This window comes from Phyllostomus discolor, chromosome 2 (genome assembly GCF_004126475.2).
Source record: "Phyllostomus discolor isolate MPI-MPIP mPhyDis1 chromosome 2, mPhyDis1.pri.v3, whole genome shotgun sequence".
NCBI lineage: Eukaryota > Metazoa > Chordata > Mammalia > Chiroptera > Phyllostomidae > Phyllostomus > Phyllostomus discolor.
The window spans coordinates 54,347,008-54,363,131 of NC_040904.2; the positions used below are offsets into that span (position 1 = coordinate 54,347,008).

General features: G+C 40.6%; 1 protein-coding gene across 2 annotated transcripts in view; it reads right to left on the bottom strand.

The window, feature by feature from the left end:
- The window catches only part of SLC9A9 (solute carrier family 9 member A9), a 540,019-nt gene that overhangs the window by 356,006 nt on the left and 167,889 nt on the right, over nucleotides 1–16,124 (bottom strand). For both annotated transcript variants that reach the window (XM_028505205.2, XM_036017879.1), the window contains one exon: nucleotides 6,428–6,533. In XM_028505205.2, the coding sequence (XP_028361006.1) occupies nucleotides 6,428–6,533 (106 nt within the window). The remainder of the gene's footprint in view (nucleotides 1–6,427; nucleotides 6,534–16,124) is intronic.

The window sequence follows — 16,124 nt, forward strand, 5'->3', positions numbered from 1 at the left end:
GATGTCTGCCACATATGGCCTCTCTGTAAATTGCATTTGAATGCCTGGATAATATCTCAAGTTTCCTCCTAGTGGCATGGTTCTTTGACTCTCATAGCCATCTCATTAACTTCTATGTTAAATTCCCCTTAAGATGTAGGGATTATAAAAAATGTGGTCTTTCAAAATGTCACTCAATCTAAGTGCTAAGCATTCACCAGTATTACATTTTAAATGACATTTTCTAGTAAGGACCTCTAAGCAGCATAAAACACTCTCGTTGGAAAAGAGAAAACTAGTGCTCCATTTCTCTCTCTCTTTTGATGAGCAACATTGAATTTCCTTACAAGAATTTGTTTAACGTGGAATAAAGGCACTTCCTGTGTATTTATTGTCATCCGAGAGCCAGCTGTTTAATGAGGACCTTATTTTAGCTCTAAGAAAATCTGGAGGTATTTGCACATGTGGAATTCGTTCATAAGTAGAGTTTCAGTACTATACGGCAGTATTTCTTTTTTGAAGACAATAGCTAAAAATACCCTCTTTCTGTTCTTTCATGGGTAAAAACAATTTCAGACTTAAACCTATGTAGAATCTGTACAAATGAAGATTGTCAACTATCAAGTATGTTAATACGGAGTTCTTTGGACCAGAGTTGATCATAAGTATTTCAGTCTATTTCCAATAAACATATATAAGCTGAAAGAAGAAGACAAAAGTCACCTGTGCTCCCAACTAACACTTGATTATATATATATTTATAATTGATATAACTACACACATATGAATTTGGTTGTGATCTTTTTCTACCAAAATAGGTCTTATTGCATATGCCAATTTTAAATATTCTTATCTTCTTTAGAAATATATTGTAAATAGCTTTTCACATCAATACATGTTTTTTCTATATTTTTCAAATAACTACATAGAATTACATGATATTAATATATTATAACTTATCATATTTTTCATACTATGAGGTGCACTTCCCCCCCAAATTTGGGAGGAATAATGGTTGTTAATGCTGCTGTTAAGTTCTGTTTACATTTACATTGGTGAAATATTATGTTATTAAATATTTCACCACATTTTTTGCTTCAAAAGTTTTTTTCCTATTTTCCTCCTCTAAAACCTAGGTACATCTTATGGTCCAAAAAATACAGTACTCAACCAAATAGTACCTTACATACAACTTTTTGCTCTAGTTAGCTCACTCATCTTCGTGCACAGACTCATACGCGACCTGAATTACTTCTTTGTCCAAAGTTCTAGAAATGAAATGGATGGATCAATAGATTCATAAATTCTAATGACTCAATAAATATTGCTGAATTGCCTTTGTAAAAGTTTTATCACTTTTCTCTTTCACTAAGAATATAGAAGTCCCTTCCACAAACCCTGACTTGTGCCAAATATGATTTTTCTTTCTTGAGTTCTGAAGATTTGAAGATTCACTAAGCAAAAACTGATATCCACGGTTGGTTTATTTTACTTCTTTTTTTATTGTTGTTCAAGTACAGTTGTCTCCATTTTTACCCCACCAATCCCCCCTACCCCACCGATCCCTGCCTCCCACCCTTGAAACCACCCCCTTTGGCTTTGTCCATGTGTTTTATTTCATTATTAGTGAAGCTGATCTTATTTAATAGGACTAATGACCATTTATGTTTCTTTCCTTATTCATTACCTACTGATAGCCTTCGACCATTTTTTCTATTTTTCTTACTTGTTCTTTATTGGTCTTTAGCAAGAGCAATTTTGGCAGCTTATACCTAACATGCATTGAGTGTTATAAGTCAGGCCGGCCGCTTTAGGTACACTATGTTTAATCCCAACCAATAAGGTAAAAGTGTTCTTTCCCATCCTCATCTTATAATGAGGCATCTGAAGCACAGACGGATTAAGTAGCTTACCTAAGTTAACACAACTAGTACATTTAGTGTATTAAGGAGATTAACAATTCATCACATATATTATAAGCACAATTAACCTATCAAAATATGTGTTGAAATTGCTGTGGTTGGTTTATCCTTCATCAGTTAGTTTTATTTGTAGTAGATTTTGCCTGTTAAGACTATTTGACTCTATTGCTATAAATAAATTGGCTTTTATAGTTTCTGCTTTTGATATCTTGATCACCTGAAAATTATTTTAAATAAATATAATCCAAACATATATAAACATTCAGACAGTAAAGAAGGATATAAAACAAATAGTTAAAGTACATGTTTTCCCTTTCCATAATCCATGGTCTTACAAAGAGAAGTATCTTATTTTCACTATTTATGTTTTTATTTCTTTTGATGGTGGCCCTCTGACTCTGAGTAATATGCATACATCTCCATTTCTTGATTTACCAACTCTACATGGTAGATACTGATTTAGTATTACGAAAGATGTGGTATTTTAGTTAATTTAGCCCTTCCTTTCCTTCTCCCCTCCTCCACCTAACTTTTACAAGAAATATCAATTTTCACTGTGAGTACCTGTATAACTTTAATATACTCTAACCTCTATTTCTTGATTTATCAACTTTCAATGGTATGCTTTAAATAAGTGGTTCATTCATAACAAGGGAAATCATATGTAAAAATGGTTATTCTCTATATTCCTTGGATCATAAAATGTCATATTTATGAAGGAATGTTTCACTAGAAGCAGGTCTATCTTTACTCATTTTAATAAAACCAGAAGATCTGTGTGAGTAGAATAAAAGATATAAATATAAAAGATTATATGAATTATTCTCAGTATATATTTATTTATATAGCATAGGTTATATAAATTATGGAGGCTTTCTAACTAGATTGCTCTTTTTACTGCTCTGAATAATTTTGTGATGTATATAGAACAATTATACTTCCCTGTACAGATAAGGAAACAAGCACAGAGAGTTCGTGGCTAAATGTAGTCACTGCAGAGGTCTTGCAGGTTTTGTTTCATTTTGTTTCTATCTAGCATTCACCCACTTTTCCTTTTTGCAGCATTATCACCCTAAGCAATAATCCCACTGTTCCCCAGACTCAGTTCATGTGCTTCCAAATGAAACTGATTCCACCTTTGAACTCATGAAGCATGTGGCTTAGACCTGAGCAGTACCTTTCTCTGGCTGCAGTGACTAGTTCCCAGTGGGTCTGGAATGGCATAGAAATCTATGAGCTATACAGAGATTTGGGCTGGAAATTGTGAGACAGACTTTTTCTCTATTCTTAAAGAATGACACAGCCCTAAGAGTGAAGGCCATCCTGTGACCACATAAGGGAGCTAAATCTGAAGAAGCTGAGTGAGAAAAGAGAGTCCTGTTCACCCCCACAGGCCCTTTCCTGGGCCATTCTACTCCTGCTGTCCAGGTGCTTCAGCCAACACTGACTCCCCTTTTGCTTACCTGGTTTGGGTTGGTTTCCTGTCAACTGCGATAACTGCACCAGTAATTCCTGGCAACCCTGACACTTGCTCTCTCAACTTAAACCTAGGGTTCCTTCTCCTTGACCACGCTGCCTCTGAAAGTAATATCTTGGTGAAGAATCAAAACCACACATCCTGAGACCTCTTCAGTTTATCTTGTGCTTTTCTTCACAACCTACTAAACAATCTTTAGAAATGCAAATCCATTACGTGGAGTTCAGTCCTGCATGAACTAGTTAGTATACATAAGTTTGGGCATGACATTCTCTATGTATCTGAAATAGCAGTCGAGCTAATTTCAAAACTCTTATGTTAAATAAAGTTACTTTCATTTTAAGATGAACAATTCTGGATCATTTAACCCATAGGGATACCACTCACCACCTGCTGCTGTATACAAGAGAGTGGTTATTAAGTTCAATTATAAATAGTGTCTGAAAATCAGAGTACACTAACATGTAAAATTGTAAAACTACTCAAAGTTCAGAGGATGATTTTCAAGCAAGGAGATCTGCTGGTGGAAGACGGGACAGTGAATGGAAGCATGTGGCCATTCTGAAGGGTCTCTGGAGGCACTGCCAAGGGCCACTGTGACTAATGATTTGGGTTCTTTATCACACTGGATTTCTCACCAAAAATGTGTAATTTTTCTTTTCCATGGTACAGAAGAGCTCTATCACTATTTCTAAACTTAACCCCCAACCCCAGAGATGGAACTAAAACAGAGAAAACACGGAAGAGGTTTTCATCCATTCTTATGCATTTCAAGTACATAGACAGTGCTGAAAATGTTCACCTAAACAACAAATACACACAGAAAGCCACGGTTGCCATGCTGTACTGGAAGGGGACTAATGGAGGTCAGGGCATGGTGACGGGTGGGCCAGTGGGTCCTGAAGGAAGAGATGGTGTAAGAGGTGAAAGACTTGATGAGGCAGAAACAGAGGCTGGGGGAAGCGACGCTGTGGTGCAAGGGCATGAAGGTACCCGCCATGCATGGTTTAGCATGCAGGGAGAGAAGAGTAGAGAGACAAATATTCAAACTCGTAGTCTGAAAGTCACAGAAAACTTCAACAATTTTTAAATAGGGTTTTTCTCTAAGGGAACTAGAAAATAGGTGAAAGAGAGAGTGTAGGGCTAGGGCACTAAAAGGATGGTGCATGTGCAAGTAGGTATACAAAAAGAATATCATGTGCTATACACTAAGTTTAAGAAGTGAGCAAGAACAGTGAAGAGTACAGAACATGGATGACTGCGTGAGGTGGAGGCACCAGTAGGCAGACAGCCCGTGCCTGGGACAGTGAGATCTGTCCACTCAGTGGAGATCAGGGGAGGCTCTGGTGGAGTCCAAGGCAGCAGGCAGAAGAAAGCCTGCGGATTCAATCGTGTAGATGTTATTGTGTGCATCAGGTATTCCTAATGCAAGATCACCTTTACTTTAAAGATGGAATTCTTTAGAGTCACCTGGATTGCCAAAGCTGGGGAGCACAAGGTTTTAGCTAATGTGGCAAGCATCTCCTGTGATGAAGGCAGAGATCTTGATGGGTAGGGAGGGGAGTAGGAAAGGTACTTCCACTAATAACTGCATGTGGACCTGAGGTGACACTAAACAGACTGTTGAAAGCCCCCCTGGCTTGTGCTAAATCAGCAGCATCAACATTTGTCCCTGGAGTCTGCATTTTTAACACAACTGCTGCAAATGGAAGTGCTGCCCTGGAAAGGCCAACGTTCCCTGGGCTGTGGCTAAGTGATTCTTCCCCAGAGCATTCGTACATCAGTGGTTTGGCTCTTTGCTCTGCTCTTTATAACTTGGCAGCTCAGACAGTAAAAATAGGAGACTTGGCAGATTTTTTAAAAATTTGAAAAGTGTGTCTTTAATACTATTTGTATTTCTTGGACAGGGATTCCTGATGTCCTAATTAATTTTCTTGGTGTTTCTTTAAAGCATTCTTCAGCATTTGTGAGCATTCTTCTGCCATGGCTTTTGCTCTTAATTTGCTGCCATATTTTCCTTTAGTGCAAGAAGGGCACTTTTTGGTGGCCAGGTGAAACATAAGTTTACTTAGAGACTCTTACTTGCAAGTTCCTGAACTGAGGGGCAGTTCTGGTCCATCCTTACAAAATGTCAGCTGGCAGGAAACAGGAGCAGAGCTGCTTTGCTGTATCCTCCCTCTGGCGGTCTGATTTCTAAGAGTCCTTTCTTATTGCACAACACACTTTCAAACATATTTGAAGTAGTGAACATTTTGAATTGAATCCTGTGGTCACATTTAATTGTTGGATAGTTACTTTCCTGTGGTTATTTGACAGTTGCCCAAAATGGTGGTCTTAATATAAAACCAAGAAGAGACCTCTGACACAGGGAAAGCCGCCGAAGTGGCATTTATTAAATAGAAATGGTGTCCACTGAGGGGGTGAGGAAAGAGCATTAGTTCTCATTTCAAAAAGAAAATTCTTTCAGGATGAAGGAAGAATTATGCGAGCTCTTAGTGAAGCTCTGTCGGTTTCACTTGTCATGTGATGATTTAAAGTTGCATGTGTTCCTGTAACACATCATAATTGCATCGAGAAATGAAAAGGGTATTCTGATGCTCAAGTTCTATTTCCAATTGTTTGCCAAGATTACTATAAATATAATGGTTTCTATTAGTCTATTAACCGGAAAATGACTCGTATAAGGAACATAATTAAATGATACTGATTTGAAATTAAGAAAGCTCGCTTATGTGCATTTTAGGAACCCTAATTGAATCAGCTAAATATGTACATTGAGAAAAAATAAATAAATGTTACCTTCTCCATAGTATGCTATAACAGGCTGAAATCATGAAACCTATTAACAGAGTTAGACATTAGATGCCTAATGAATTATACTCAATACTGGAGATTTTCTTTTGTAACAATTCTTTGAAAGCTAAGCTAGAATTTGTCTGTATCTCTATGACATAATACAAAATATGCAATTAAAACCAGTAGGAATTATCACCAAGTGGAAGCCTGTTTCACATCACCAAAGAAACATTGGCCGAATTCTGGTACTTACTATGTTAGCACTATGGCCACTGCATCATTCAGCACACTCTCCCCAAACAGGAGTGTGTACAGGTCGGGGTCAACATGCAGTTCATGGAAGATGGCCAGCACTGTCACTAGGAAAAAACACACACAAACATGCAGAGTCAGGTGGGACACAGCCATGGACCTGTACTTGGCTGTGGTCACTCAGGAAAGCATTCACTCAATGCTTATCTCAGATCCGTCCTCTATACCCACAGGAGAACTTTATTCAAAAACTCATCTGATAGGCGACTCCTCTTGCTTAGAGACTTCTCTGGGCTCTCACTGCTTATAGAGAAAGTCTGAGCTTCTTGTCCACATTTTCTGTAACCTGCACCCTGTTTACCTCCCAGTGAGTACCTCTGCACTCCTGCCTGCCTCTCCTTTGATGCCTCTCTCAAATCACACTGAACTTACCATAATTACCTCCCAAGAAAATGGTGAGATTTTTTAACTACCTTTGCATTTGGATTCCCTTTACCAAGACAGCAATTTCTTTCCCATCCATGTGCTACCATCCTCCCTTTCTTAAATACATAAACACACACACACACACACACACACACATTCTTGCTATAAAAAAACTTGATTCAATCTTTTAAAGCCTCTCAAGTGTTTCCCTAGGCCCCTGACTGCTAAGACCTGTCTCACTCCTTTTTTGATCCCAACATTTGCATTAAATCACAGAACTTATCACAGAAGAGACTGTGCGCTCCCTGGGGTAGGACCAATCTTTGCAACACAGGGCACTTGGCAAATGCTCAGGAAGTACTTGATGCATGAATGACCAAGTGAATGAATGAATAAATAAATGAATGTTTTGCAGTGGTCTACTCCAATGAAGCAACAGGTACTTGGCACCTGGCTCTCATTCTCTCCTGAGGTCATATGCATCTGCAAAGAGGGACTCGATGTTCCTAAGAGCAAGACCTAAGGACGTATTTCTGGTGGGCTGCCACAAACTCGAACGAAGCACCTGTGAGTACATCAGGACAGGAAATAATCACATGCTGATTATCTGTGCTCATCAAAACTGTGCAGTGTCTTGTCATTTGAAACAGTTATGCAAAGTGTGAACAGCCATCATTAGGAAAATGATTCATTGAGTTGATTGCCAAAGGGGGAAAAGGGTGATTGAAAATAATACTGATGGTAAATTTTTAAGGCAGAGTGGGCATTTTAATTTCTGTTCTTTCCTATTTCATGGACTGTGAAGTTAATAACTATGTTGTACAAAAGAGTGCTATGGGGGGGGGAGCTGAATTTGAAGCTTTTATAAGTAGGGTCAAGAAGTTTGGTGCTTGTCCTGTGTGAAGTGGAGCCAGAGAAGGGTTTAGTCAGTAGGGTGACACCATCCAGTTCAAACTTTAGAGATGAACTCAGGCAGCAGGGCAGCGAACAGAACAGATGTGTGGCTAGAAGGCTTCCCAAATGTCCCAGCAAGAGAGAATCTGAACCAAAACAGGAGGAGTCCTTGATTCAGGCTCCCAAACTCCTGTTCATCCACCACGCTGACTTCTCATAGGTCAATGGCCACATGCATTGTACTTTACCCATTCATTGGATCTCATCTTCTCTAGCACAGGGCTAGAATATAGTAAGCCTTTAATGAGTGAATGAATAAAAAGAAATATCAGGCAGGGTAAAGCACAGGAGACAATGCCCCCACAGTATTTATGATGGAGAACTGGTGGGGCTTGGTGCTAGAGACAGCAGAGAGTGACTCTGGTTTTCAACCCTGGGCAATTGGGAGATGGTGCCACATAAGAGAAATTAGCTTGTAGAAGAGGGGGATCCAGTAAGTTCAATTTCAGACATACTGACTCAAATAGCCAGGTGGAATTTCAAGTGGAAATTTAAGTAAGAAAGGTAGAAATAAAAAACTGAAATAAGGGACATAAAAAGAATTTGGAGGCTATAAGCATATAGATGAAACACAAGGCCACAAGAGCAGCAGAGATTGCCAGAGTGAGGCATACAGAAAGAGAAGGGAGCTCATGAGAGATCTTAGGGGGACATTTATAGATAACAGGTGATAGGGAAAAAGAAGCATGAATACACCTGGTATATTTGCTAGACCTGACCCTAAGCATGAACAAATCAGCCGGAAATCACACCTAGCATGAATTTCTGTAAACATATTTTTACTTACTAAAAATTGTCCTAGAAGAAGGAGTATTAAACTTAACAACGAGATTGGGGATAGCAGAGGCAACAGACACAAAACATCATGAATTGGCATGACAATTAGCAAGATCCAATTTTACCATAGAATTAATTTCATGATTCTAGCTAAATAGGTCCTTAATCATGATAGGCAAAGTCACAGATGGTGGTGGGAGGGGCAGAAATGACCTCTGTTAAGTAATCTCTCTCTGTGTTGGACAGAGTCAGGACCCTGCATCTAATCAAAACAAAGATGTTTCAGCTGGGGAGGGGAGCACTCATTAATAGCATTTCCCTTTTGCTAGGATCTTGTGGAATAAGAGTAAAGTTCTTCTTAAACTAGAAAATTCTATCATGGCAGGTGTACTGTTGACTGTAGTTTCTGCAGTTTCTTCTTTGCATTTGCAAGCTCTGAAAATAAGATGACTTTTCATTCCTCCACAGGGATGGAGATGTAAGGCCCTCAGGGGCTTCCCCACCTCCCTGACTGTGGAGGCTGCCCTGTGCTGGGACGGGCTCTGCTTCTTTCCAGTCAGAGCTCTGGGTCTTTGGAGGGAAGGCTTTTAATTACTTGTCCAGTTTTGTTCAAAATGGTTCTAACATTCCCACAATTCCTTTGGCACAAAGAACTGAACTCCCATTCATAAACGTGATCCCACACAGAAGAGAAAGCTATTACTTTTCCCATTCCCATCTACCCTGCAGAGAAACAGAATAGTTCAAACTGAAGCCAGGCAGTGTGTCCTACAAGAGGGAGTATGTGCTGGGACCACAAATGAGTTGAATAGGTGAGTGAGGAAATGAGCCACCCACTCTTGCTGCTGAGCTTAGAGCTTTTAAAAAGCCATTTAATTAGTTTGCTGGCAGGGCTCAATCTTATACACAACTGTCCCAGAGTCTCTGTGGCGCCTTCCCAGGAGAGAACCTCTTGGAGCAGCTGTGGACATGCTCACACCAGCTCTGCCCACACCCTGGGTTGGCAAGGACAATATGTGCCTGAGGCTGGGCTCAAACTCAATGCTTACTTCGATGACGCTTCTCATGGCAGTGTGAGAAGAACACTCCAGACACCGTGTGGATAGCAAGGGGAGAAGATGATCTGAATGTATCAGGGGATCTGATCTTTTTTTTGCCTCTGTCACACTTTAGTTCTGCACACCTCCTGGTGGCAGGCTCTGATGTTTTACTTGGGATTTGGGGCTCCCTCTCTACATACCCTCTTCCTACCAGCCTTTTTAGTTAGAAAAAAAATCCACTTTATCTCTTAAATTGGTAATAAGGGGCATACTCATATAAAACCTTATGCTCAAATACATGAGCACAGTCACAAATACACACACACACACACACAACCACACACACACAAGCACCTCTAGGTAAGAATAGGATGACTGAGAAATGGCATTGGATCTCTGGAGATATCTGGGAAACCATTTCAACAAACAGCAAGGGCCGTGGGGAGGAATGAGGAGGCTGCGGTAGACTGCACTTCTGAGAAGCTGGTGATGAGGGACGGGGACAGAAAAAACAGCAGCCTGTGGGGTAGGAAGCCCACATGCAATAATCCTACCTGGAGACAAAAAGCACAGACAATGACTACCTGACCCTACCAGCACCTCAATGCGTGGACTCTTAAAAGGTATTTTGCAATTTTTTTTAATTGCTAGCTTTTCACCTACCCACTTTCTTGATGCTCTTTCAGTCACTTCTAAGTCTTCAGGGTGATTTAGCGATGGTCCCTTTCCTAGAATCTCCATCAGCAAGCTCTCCCACCTGTATTTTCCTGGTGTTTTACAAGGAATTTAAATTTGAAACCATATTTGACGCAGCAGCTCTTGACAACGACAACCTGACAAAAGATTTGCCTGGGTCTGTGGATGGCACTGCATTGCAGACCCTCCCCCTGTTGTTTCCAGCCTTGTCTCCCTGGAGAGTGCTAGCTGTACTGTTCTGTGAACATCAGTATGTGTGACACTTGTCTCCAACACATGGAGAATCAAAAATGTCTCAGGCTTGTGCAGCCAAATTGTGTCAGGCTTAACAGGTGGAAAACCCTGGTATTCTCATAAACGAGGTAGCATTTTTCCATTTCCAAAAGTAATTATTGTGAAAATGTGTTTTCTTTTTCTCAGAGGGAGAATGGAGGAAGGAATTGTCCTATAACTTCCCTCACTTTTCTGATATATTGGACATAGTGAGATTTCAAAAAGAGGCTTCCAAAAACCTTGAGGCTTCCAAATAACTTGAGGCTGGAATGCTGAAATTATTTTCAGCCTAAACTTTTCCAGTGAAGACTTGGCAACAGAATCGGTGCATGCATGGACTGATTTTGTAAGTCAAGCTCTGCCAATTATATCCTAGAAATACAATTGGAAATCCTAAGTCTTCTGAAATAGGTCAGAGAAGCAATGCCAGACCCAGAGAGCTAATCACTAGATGTTACTTGGTTGAGGTCATTCTAAATTAGAAGTTACATAAAACATCACGAATGATTTAACTCTAGCAGGGGTGTCCAAGCCTCAACCTGAGGGCTGCACGCAGCCCAGGATGGCTATGAGTGCAGTCCAACACAAAATCATAAATTTACTTAATACCTTTTTTTTGCTGATCAGTTTTGGTTAGTGTTTATGTAATTTAATGTGTGGTCCAAGACAACCCTTCCTCTTCCAGTGTGGCCCAGAGACACCAAAAAGCTGGACACCTCTGCAGGCATTGCAATTTTATTTTGGCCATCATTATGATGTATCATTTTGATACAGACCTGACAGTGGAGAAAATACTATATTCAGGCCCACTATTGCAGCCCTCCTCATCAGGAGCCCTTGGGAGAAACAAGTTCTAAATGGTTTCAAAGTATGGCCCAGGGACCCTGAGGTTCCTGAGACCTATCCTGGAAGATCCCCAAGGTCAAAACCATTTTCAGAATTATATAAGAATGCTCTTTGCATTTTTTCATTCTTATTCCTTCATCTGTGCACAGTAGAATTTTTCAGAGGCTATAGGATATGCGGTAATGCAATTGATTACAGAAGCAGATGTGAGAATCCAGCTGTCTTTTATTTCACCAAACATTAAAGAGATTTCCAAAAGTGTAAAACAATGTCACTCTTCTTGGTAAACAATTTGTTTTAGAAGTCAATTTCTTTTTCATACAAGTATGTTACTTAACATGTAAATGATTTGTGATTGTTTTAAATAACTCAATAAAATGCTTACTTTCTTTGAAGTTCTACTATGGTGAGTATTGCTAGTACAACACACATAAACAGAAACTACTTGCAGGGAGTCTTTCCTAATTTGGAAGATCTATAAAGGGATTGTGACACCAAAAAGCTTGAGGACCATTGTCTTAAGGCATTTGTTGTATGTAATGGATTAACTTTATGCATTAGGAATAATACTAGCTAAGCATCATTTTTGAAAGAAGTGACAAGAATAGCCCCTCCAATCATTTTCTGTCGAGCTTAATTTTCTTGTTGGATTCCTGTTGAGAGAGACTCCCTACATCTAAGTATATTAGCATATTTGGCCGCACAACAAGCAGTTGATTCTTTTGGCACAGATGTAGATGACTTCTACTAACTCTTAAATGAGGAAATTATTCTTTTCATATTAAGGCCAGTAGTACCTTTCTGGAATCACATTTTAGTTGTTAGTATTTTTATCTGTTCATGTCCTCTTAGGGGAGGTAAGTGTTTGTAGCAAGAGATTCTTTCTTCGACATATGGCTGCACACTAAAAACACTGGCAATCATAGATCCTTCCCTGGACTTTGAACATGGTGTTCCAAAACAGTCTACTTCCTCTTTTGCTTCAAAACCAAAGTATAGTCTTTAGCAGCCACGGAGAGTATAAAAAGGTGTTCAGAAGATCATGAGGCTTGACATTATAGAAAAATAAATAAGATATATAAAGAACAGAAAGCAAGAAACCTGAGTATAAACTGAGTGGGGGGAATGTCTTCCAGGTACCATGCTTGGGAACCTATCAGATGAAATCTGCTGGCACATTCCTGAGTGCTTTACAAATTTCCTCAAATGTATCTCCAACAGAAATATTCTAAATTTAACATTAGTACAGAAGATAAACACTGAACAAACACCCAGTTTTCTCCCCACTGGGGTTTCATGAGCCATGGTGCAGTTGAATGAGGAGTCTGCAGTGTGCCCAGTATGTAAGTGAAGATGACTCACCCTGTCGCATGAGCATTCTCCAATCAGGACTATTATTACTGAAGCTCCTTGCCATTTTTAAAAATAAACATGGTAGGCAATGGTTTCCTTGCAAATCATGAAGTAGATTCAGAGAAAAGCTTAGTGGAGTCATGAAGCAGCCAAAGTTTGGATGGGTCACCAGGAAATCAAAATTTAGAGGTGAAAGCATGACAGTGACCCATTAAGTGTGACAACTATGGAAAGAACTATTGTGTCAGTCATGATCCTGGTGCACATCAAATACGTGGACTTCACAAATGAATTTTTCTGTTGCTGCAACATGATGAAACAAGCTGTGGACCGAGACCGGATGGACATCACAGGCATTTCTAAAGTGGAGGGTGACTAGTCCTGATATCTAAGGAGATTAGCAAAGCTGCTAAGGGTGAATGAGAGGAACATTGAGAAGAATTGATATTAGATCTGTGTGAGAGGGAGGGGGAAAGAAACAGGAAGAGAGGACTCATGGGATTCCACTCCTTCCTGCCATCACTCTGGGTCATTGACCAAAAAACACCCCCACCCCTGCAAGGAAATCCATGCACTGGTGCCTGGGAGCTGTTCCTATGTTATCTTACACACAAGAGGGACTGTGCAGGTATAATTAAGTCTATCTTAAAACAGGCAGATTGTATTTGTCTATTTGGGTGAGTCCAACTTATCACATGAGTCCTTAAAAGCAGATAAAATTCTTTGCTTGGAGTCAGAGAGATACAGCAGAACAGAGACTGAAAGAAAAAAAAAAAAAAAGGAAGTCAGGAAGGTTCCAGGTGTGAAAAGGATTTCACACGCCATTGTAGGGACTCACTTTCAAGGACCAAAGAAAGGCCTCTAGGAACCAAGGTGTCCCCCAGCTTTCAGCCAGCAAGGAAACAGCACCTCAGTTCTATGCTGCAAAGAACTGGATTCTGCCAACAATCCGAGTGAGTGCAGAAGCAAGCAGATTCTTCCAGAGCTTCTTCATGAAAGCCCAGTCAGTCAGCACCTTGATTATGGCCTTGTGAGACCCACAGTGGAGAAGCCAGTGGAGTCAACCTGGACTGCCGACCTACAAACTGAGAGATAATTTGTGCGGTCTTACGTCGCAATGCCTGTGGTAGCTGGTTATGGCACCCCTGACCTAGGAGTCCACTCTGCTCCCCTCTCACAGAGCAGCTACAGAGCAGTGGGAGGGGAGGCCCCTGCAGTGACTGTTCAATACCTGAGTTACTGAGTAGGGATGTGGCTGGAATGACCCCTCATAAGCACTGTCCTCCCTGCCCTTACGCCACCACCGGCAAAAATAAGTTACTTAGACAAATCCATGCTTTAGGTCATGATAAACGAGGAAAAACCTGGACTAATGAGAAGGCTGTGTGTTTGTGAATATGTGTGCCAGTGGGGCCCTCTGGGCTGACTAATTATCCCTGTGTGTCACCATCGTCACACCCAACACATCACTCATTTATTCAGAATGTATCCTTTTACAGCTTATCAAATCACTTTGCTTTCCAGAGTTTATCCTACCTGCGCTACACTGTTGAGGTGACCAGAGGATGACGAGGCCCAAGCCAGGATGCCAGCTCAGCACAGCCAGGTAGGCCAAGTCTGAGAATGGCCACAGAGCGGCTCCATGAGAAAAGCAAGTGGTAGCTGTGTTTGTGTTTTTCTTTGAACTTTTTTGTGTTTTATAAATGTTCTACAATAAGCATAAATTATTTTTAGAATCAGAAAAGACAAAATACCACCTTAAAATTAGCAAAACTTAATGAGGAGACAAATTGTGGAACTCTGAGTCCGTTTTCATGGCCCGAGATGCACCGGTGTGGACCCCTCCCCTTTACACCCTGCTCAGGGCTTCCTCCCTGGGCTTCCAGACTGCTGGGCCCTCTGTGTGACATGGCACTTCCCATGGAAACGTTGTGTCTCTCTAAGTGTTTTCTCTTCCTTTCTGTGGGAGACTGTTCTCTCCTAGTTTCCCTGCAACAACTCTATCCTCTCTGTCTCTCTCCTTTGTAAACCCGCCCTTTTAATATAAATACTGCCCAGGAATACCTTGTCAGGCCCCCTTGCATTCTACAAACTCTCCCTGGGAAATCTCATCCACACTCAACAATCTCAATGTCCAGCCCAGCCCTTCTTGTCCATCAGCTATAGACTCCCATATTGAGCTACTTCCAAGACAACTCCACTTGGCGCCCTTCTGAAACAAATAGTTATTAAGCACCAACCATGTGGCTAGCACTGGGTAAGGATGTTCTACAGATCCTTTACCCTTTAACCAGTCCCAGTTAGCCTGCTGCCCTTGCTCTTGAATTACCTGTCTCAATGAATGGCGTCATCACCAACCCTGGAGCTTTTTGTTTGTGTTAAAAAAAATGTTGTGGTTTATCTTGTTTGCAATGGAAACAATCTCTGGCTTTAGAGGATATAATATTAAGAGGCAAGCTCCACTTTGCAGTTCAGTAGTTTCAAGGTCAGTCAAGGAAAGAAAAAGAAACCAGTTCCAGAGGTGCTATATTACATCAGATACTGCAGTATATGAACTAGCTTTGTCATATCTGAAACTTTAGCCCTCTACAGTAATCCTTTCTGGACTAGGAAATAATGTAAGAATGCAGAAGTTCAGGAGCAAATAAATGCACTTTCTTATGTGAAAGCAGCACTTTAACAAACAACTGCTAAGAAATGGCCCGCAAGAATTTTAAGTTTTCTTTGATTCAGTCCTCTCAGATGAAAAGTTGGTCATCACTGTTATCCATTGTTCATCTATGTGTTCGTCAATGCCTTTGACAGTTTCTGGCAAGCAGGAGGCAATTAATTCTGCCAACTGAATGAGTGAGTGAATGAAACTTGAAGGTCATACACCATGTAATGAACCCCTTGAGGATCAGACCAGCTTCTATCTCTCTTACATTCTTCCATTTTGAGCAGTCACTTCTTAGCCCACTCAATGACCTGATAGTGCTAGTTATAAAACACTGTCTCCATTTCAGTTCAAAGTAATAAAGTGAACAGCACAGTGTTTTTTATCTTCCATAAAAGTCAGTCCAGGTAAAAGGTTGGTCCCTGTCCTTTCTTGGCTGTGTTCTAGAAGAAGGGAAGTCACTGTTCAATGGCTTCCCATTCCTCACCCAAGGGGCCTCCGTGAGGAAGTTTTGTAGAACAAAGGGACCCAATCCTAGTCAGAGTGACTGATGGGTGCTCTCCTTGCCCCCTAGGCAACTCACACGTATTGAGGCGCTCCCTTTCAGGGTGGTGCAAGTGCTCATTCTGACCCTGAACATGAGTACCCTATGGTGTTGACATCAGGTAGCCAAACTG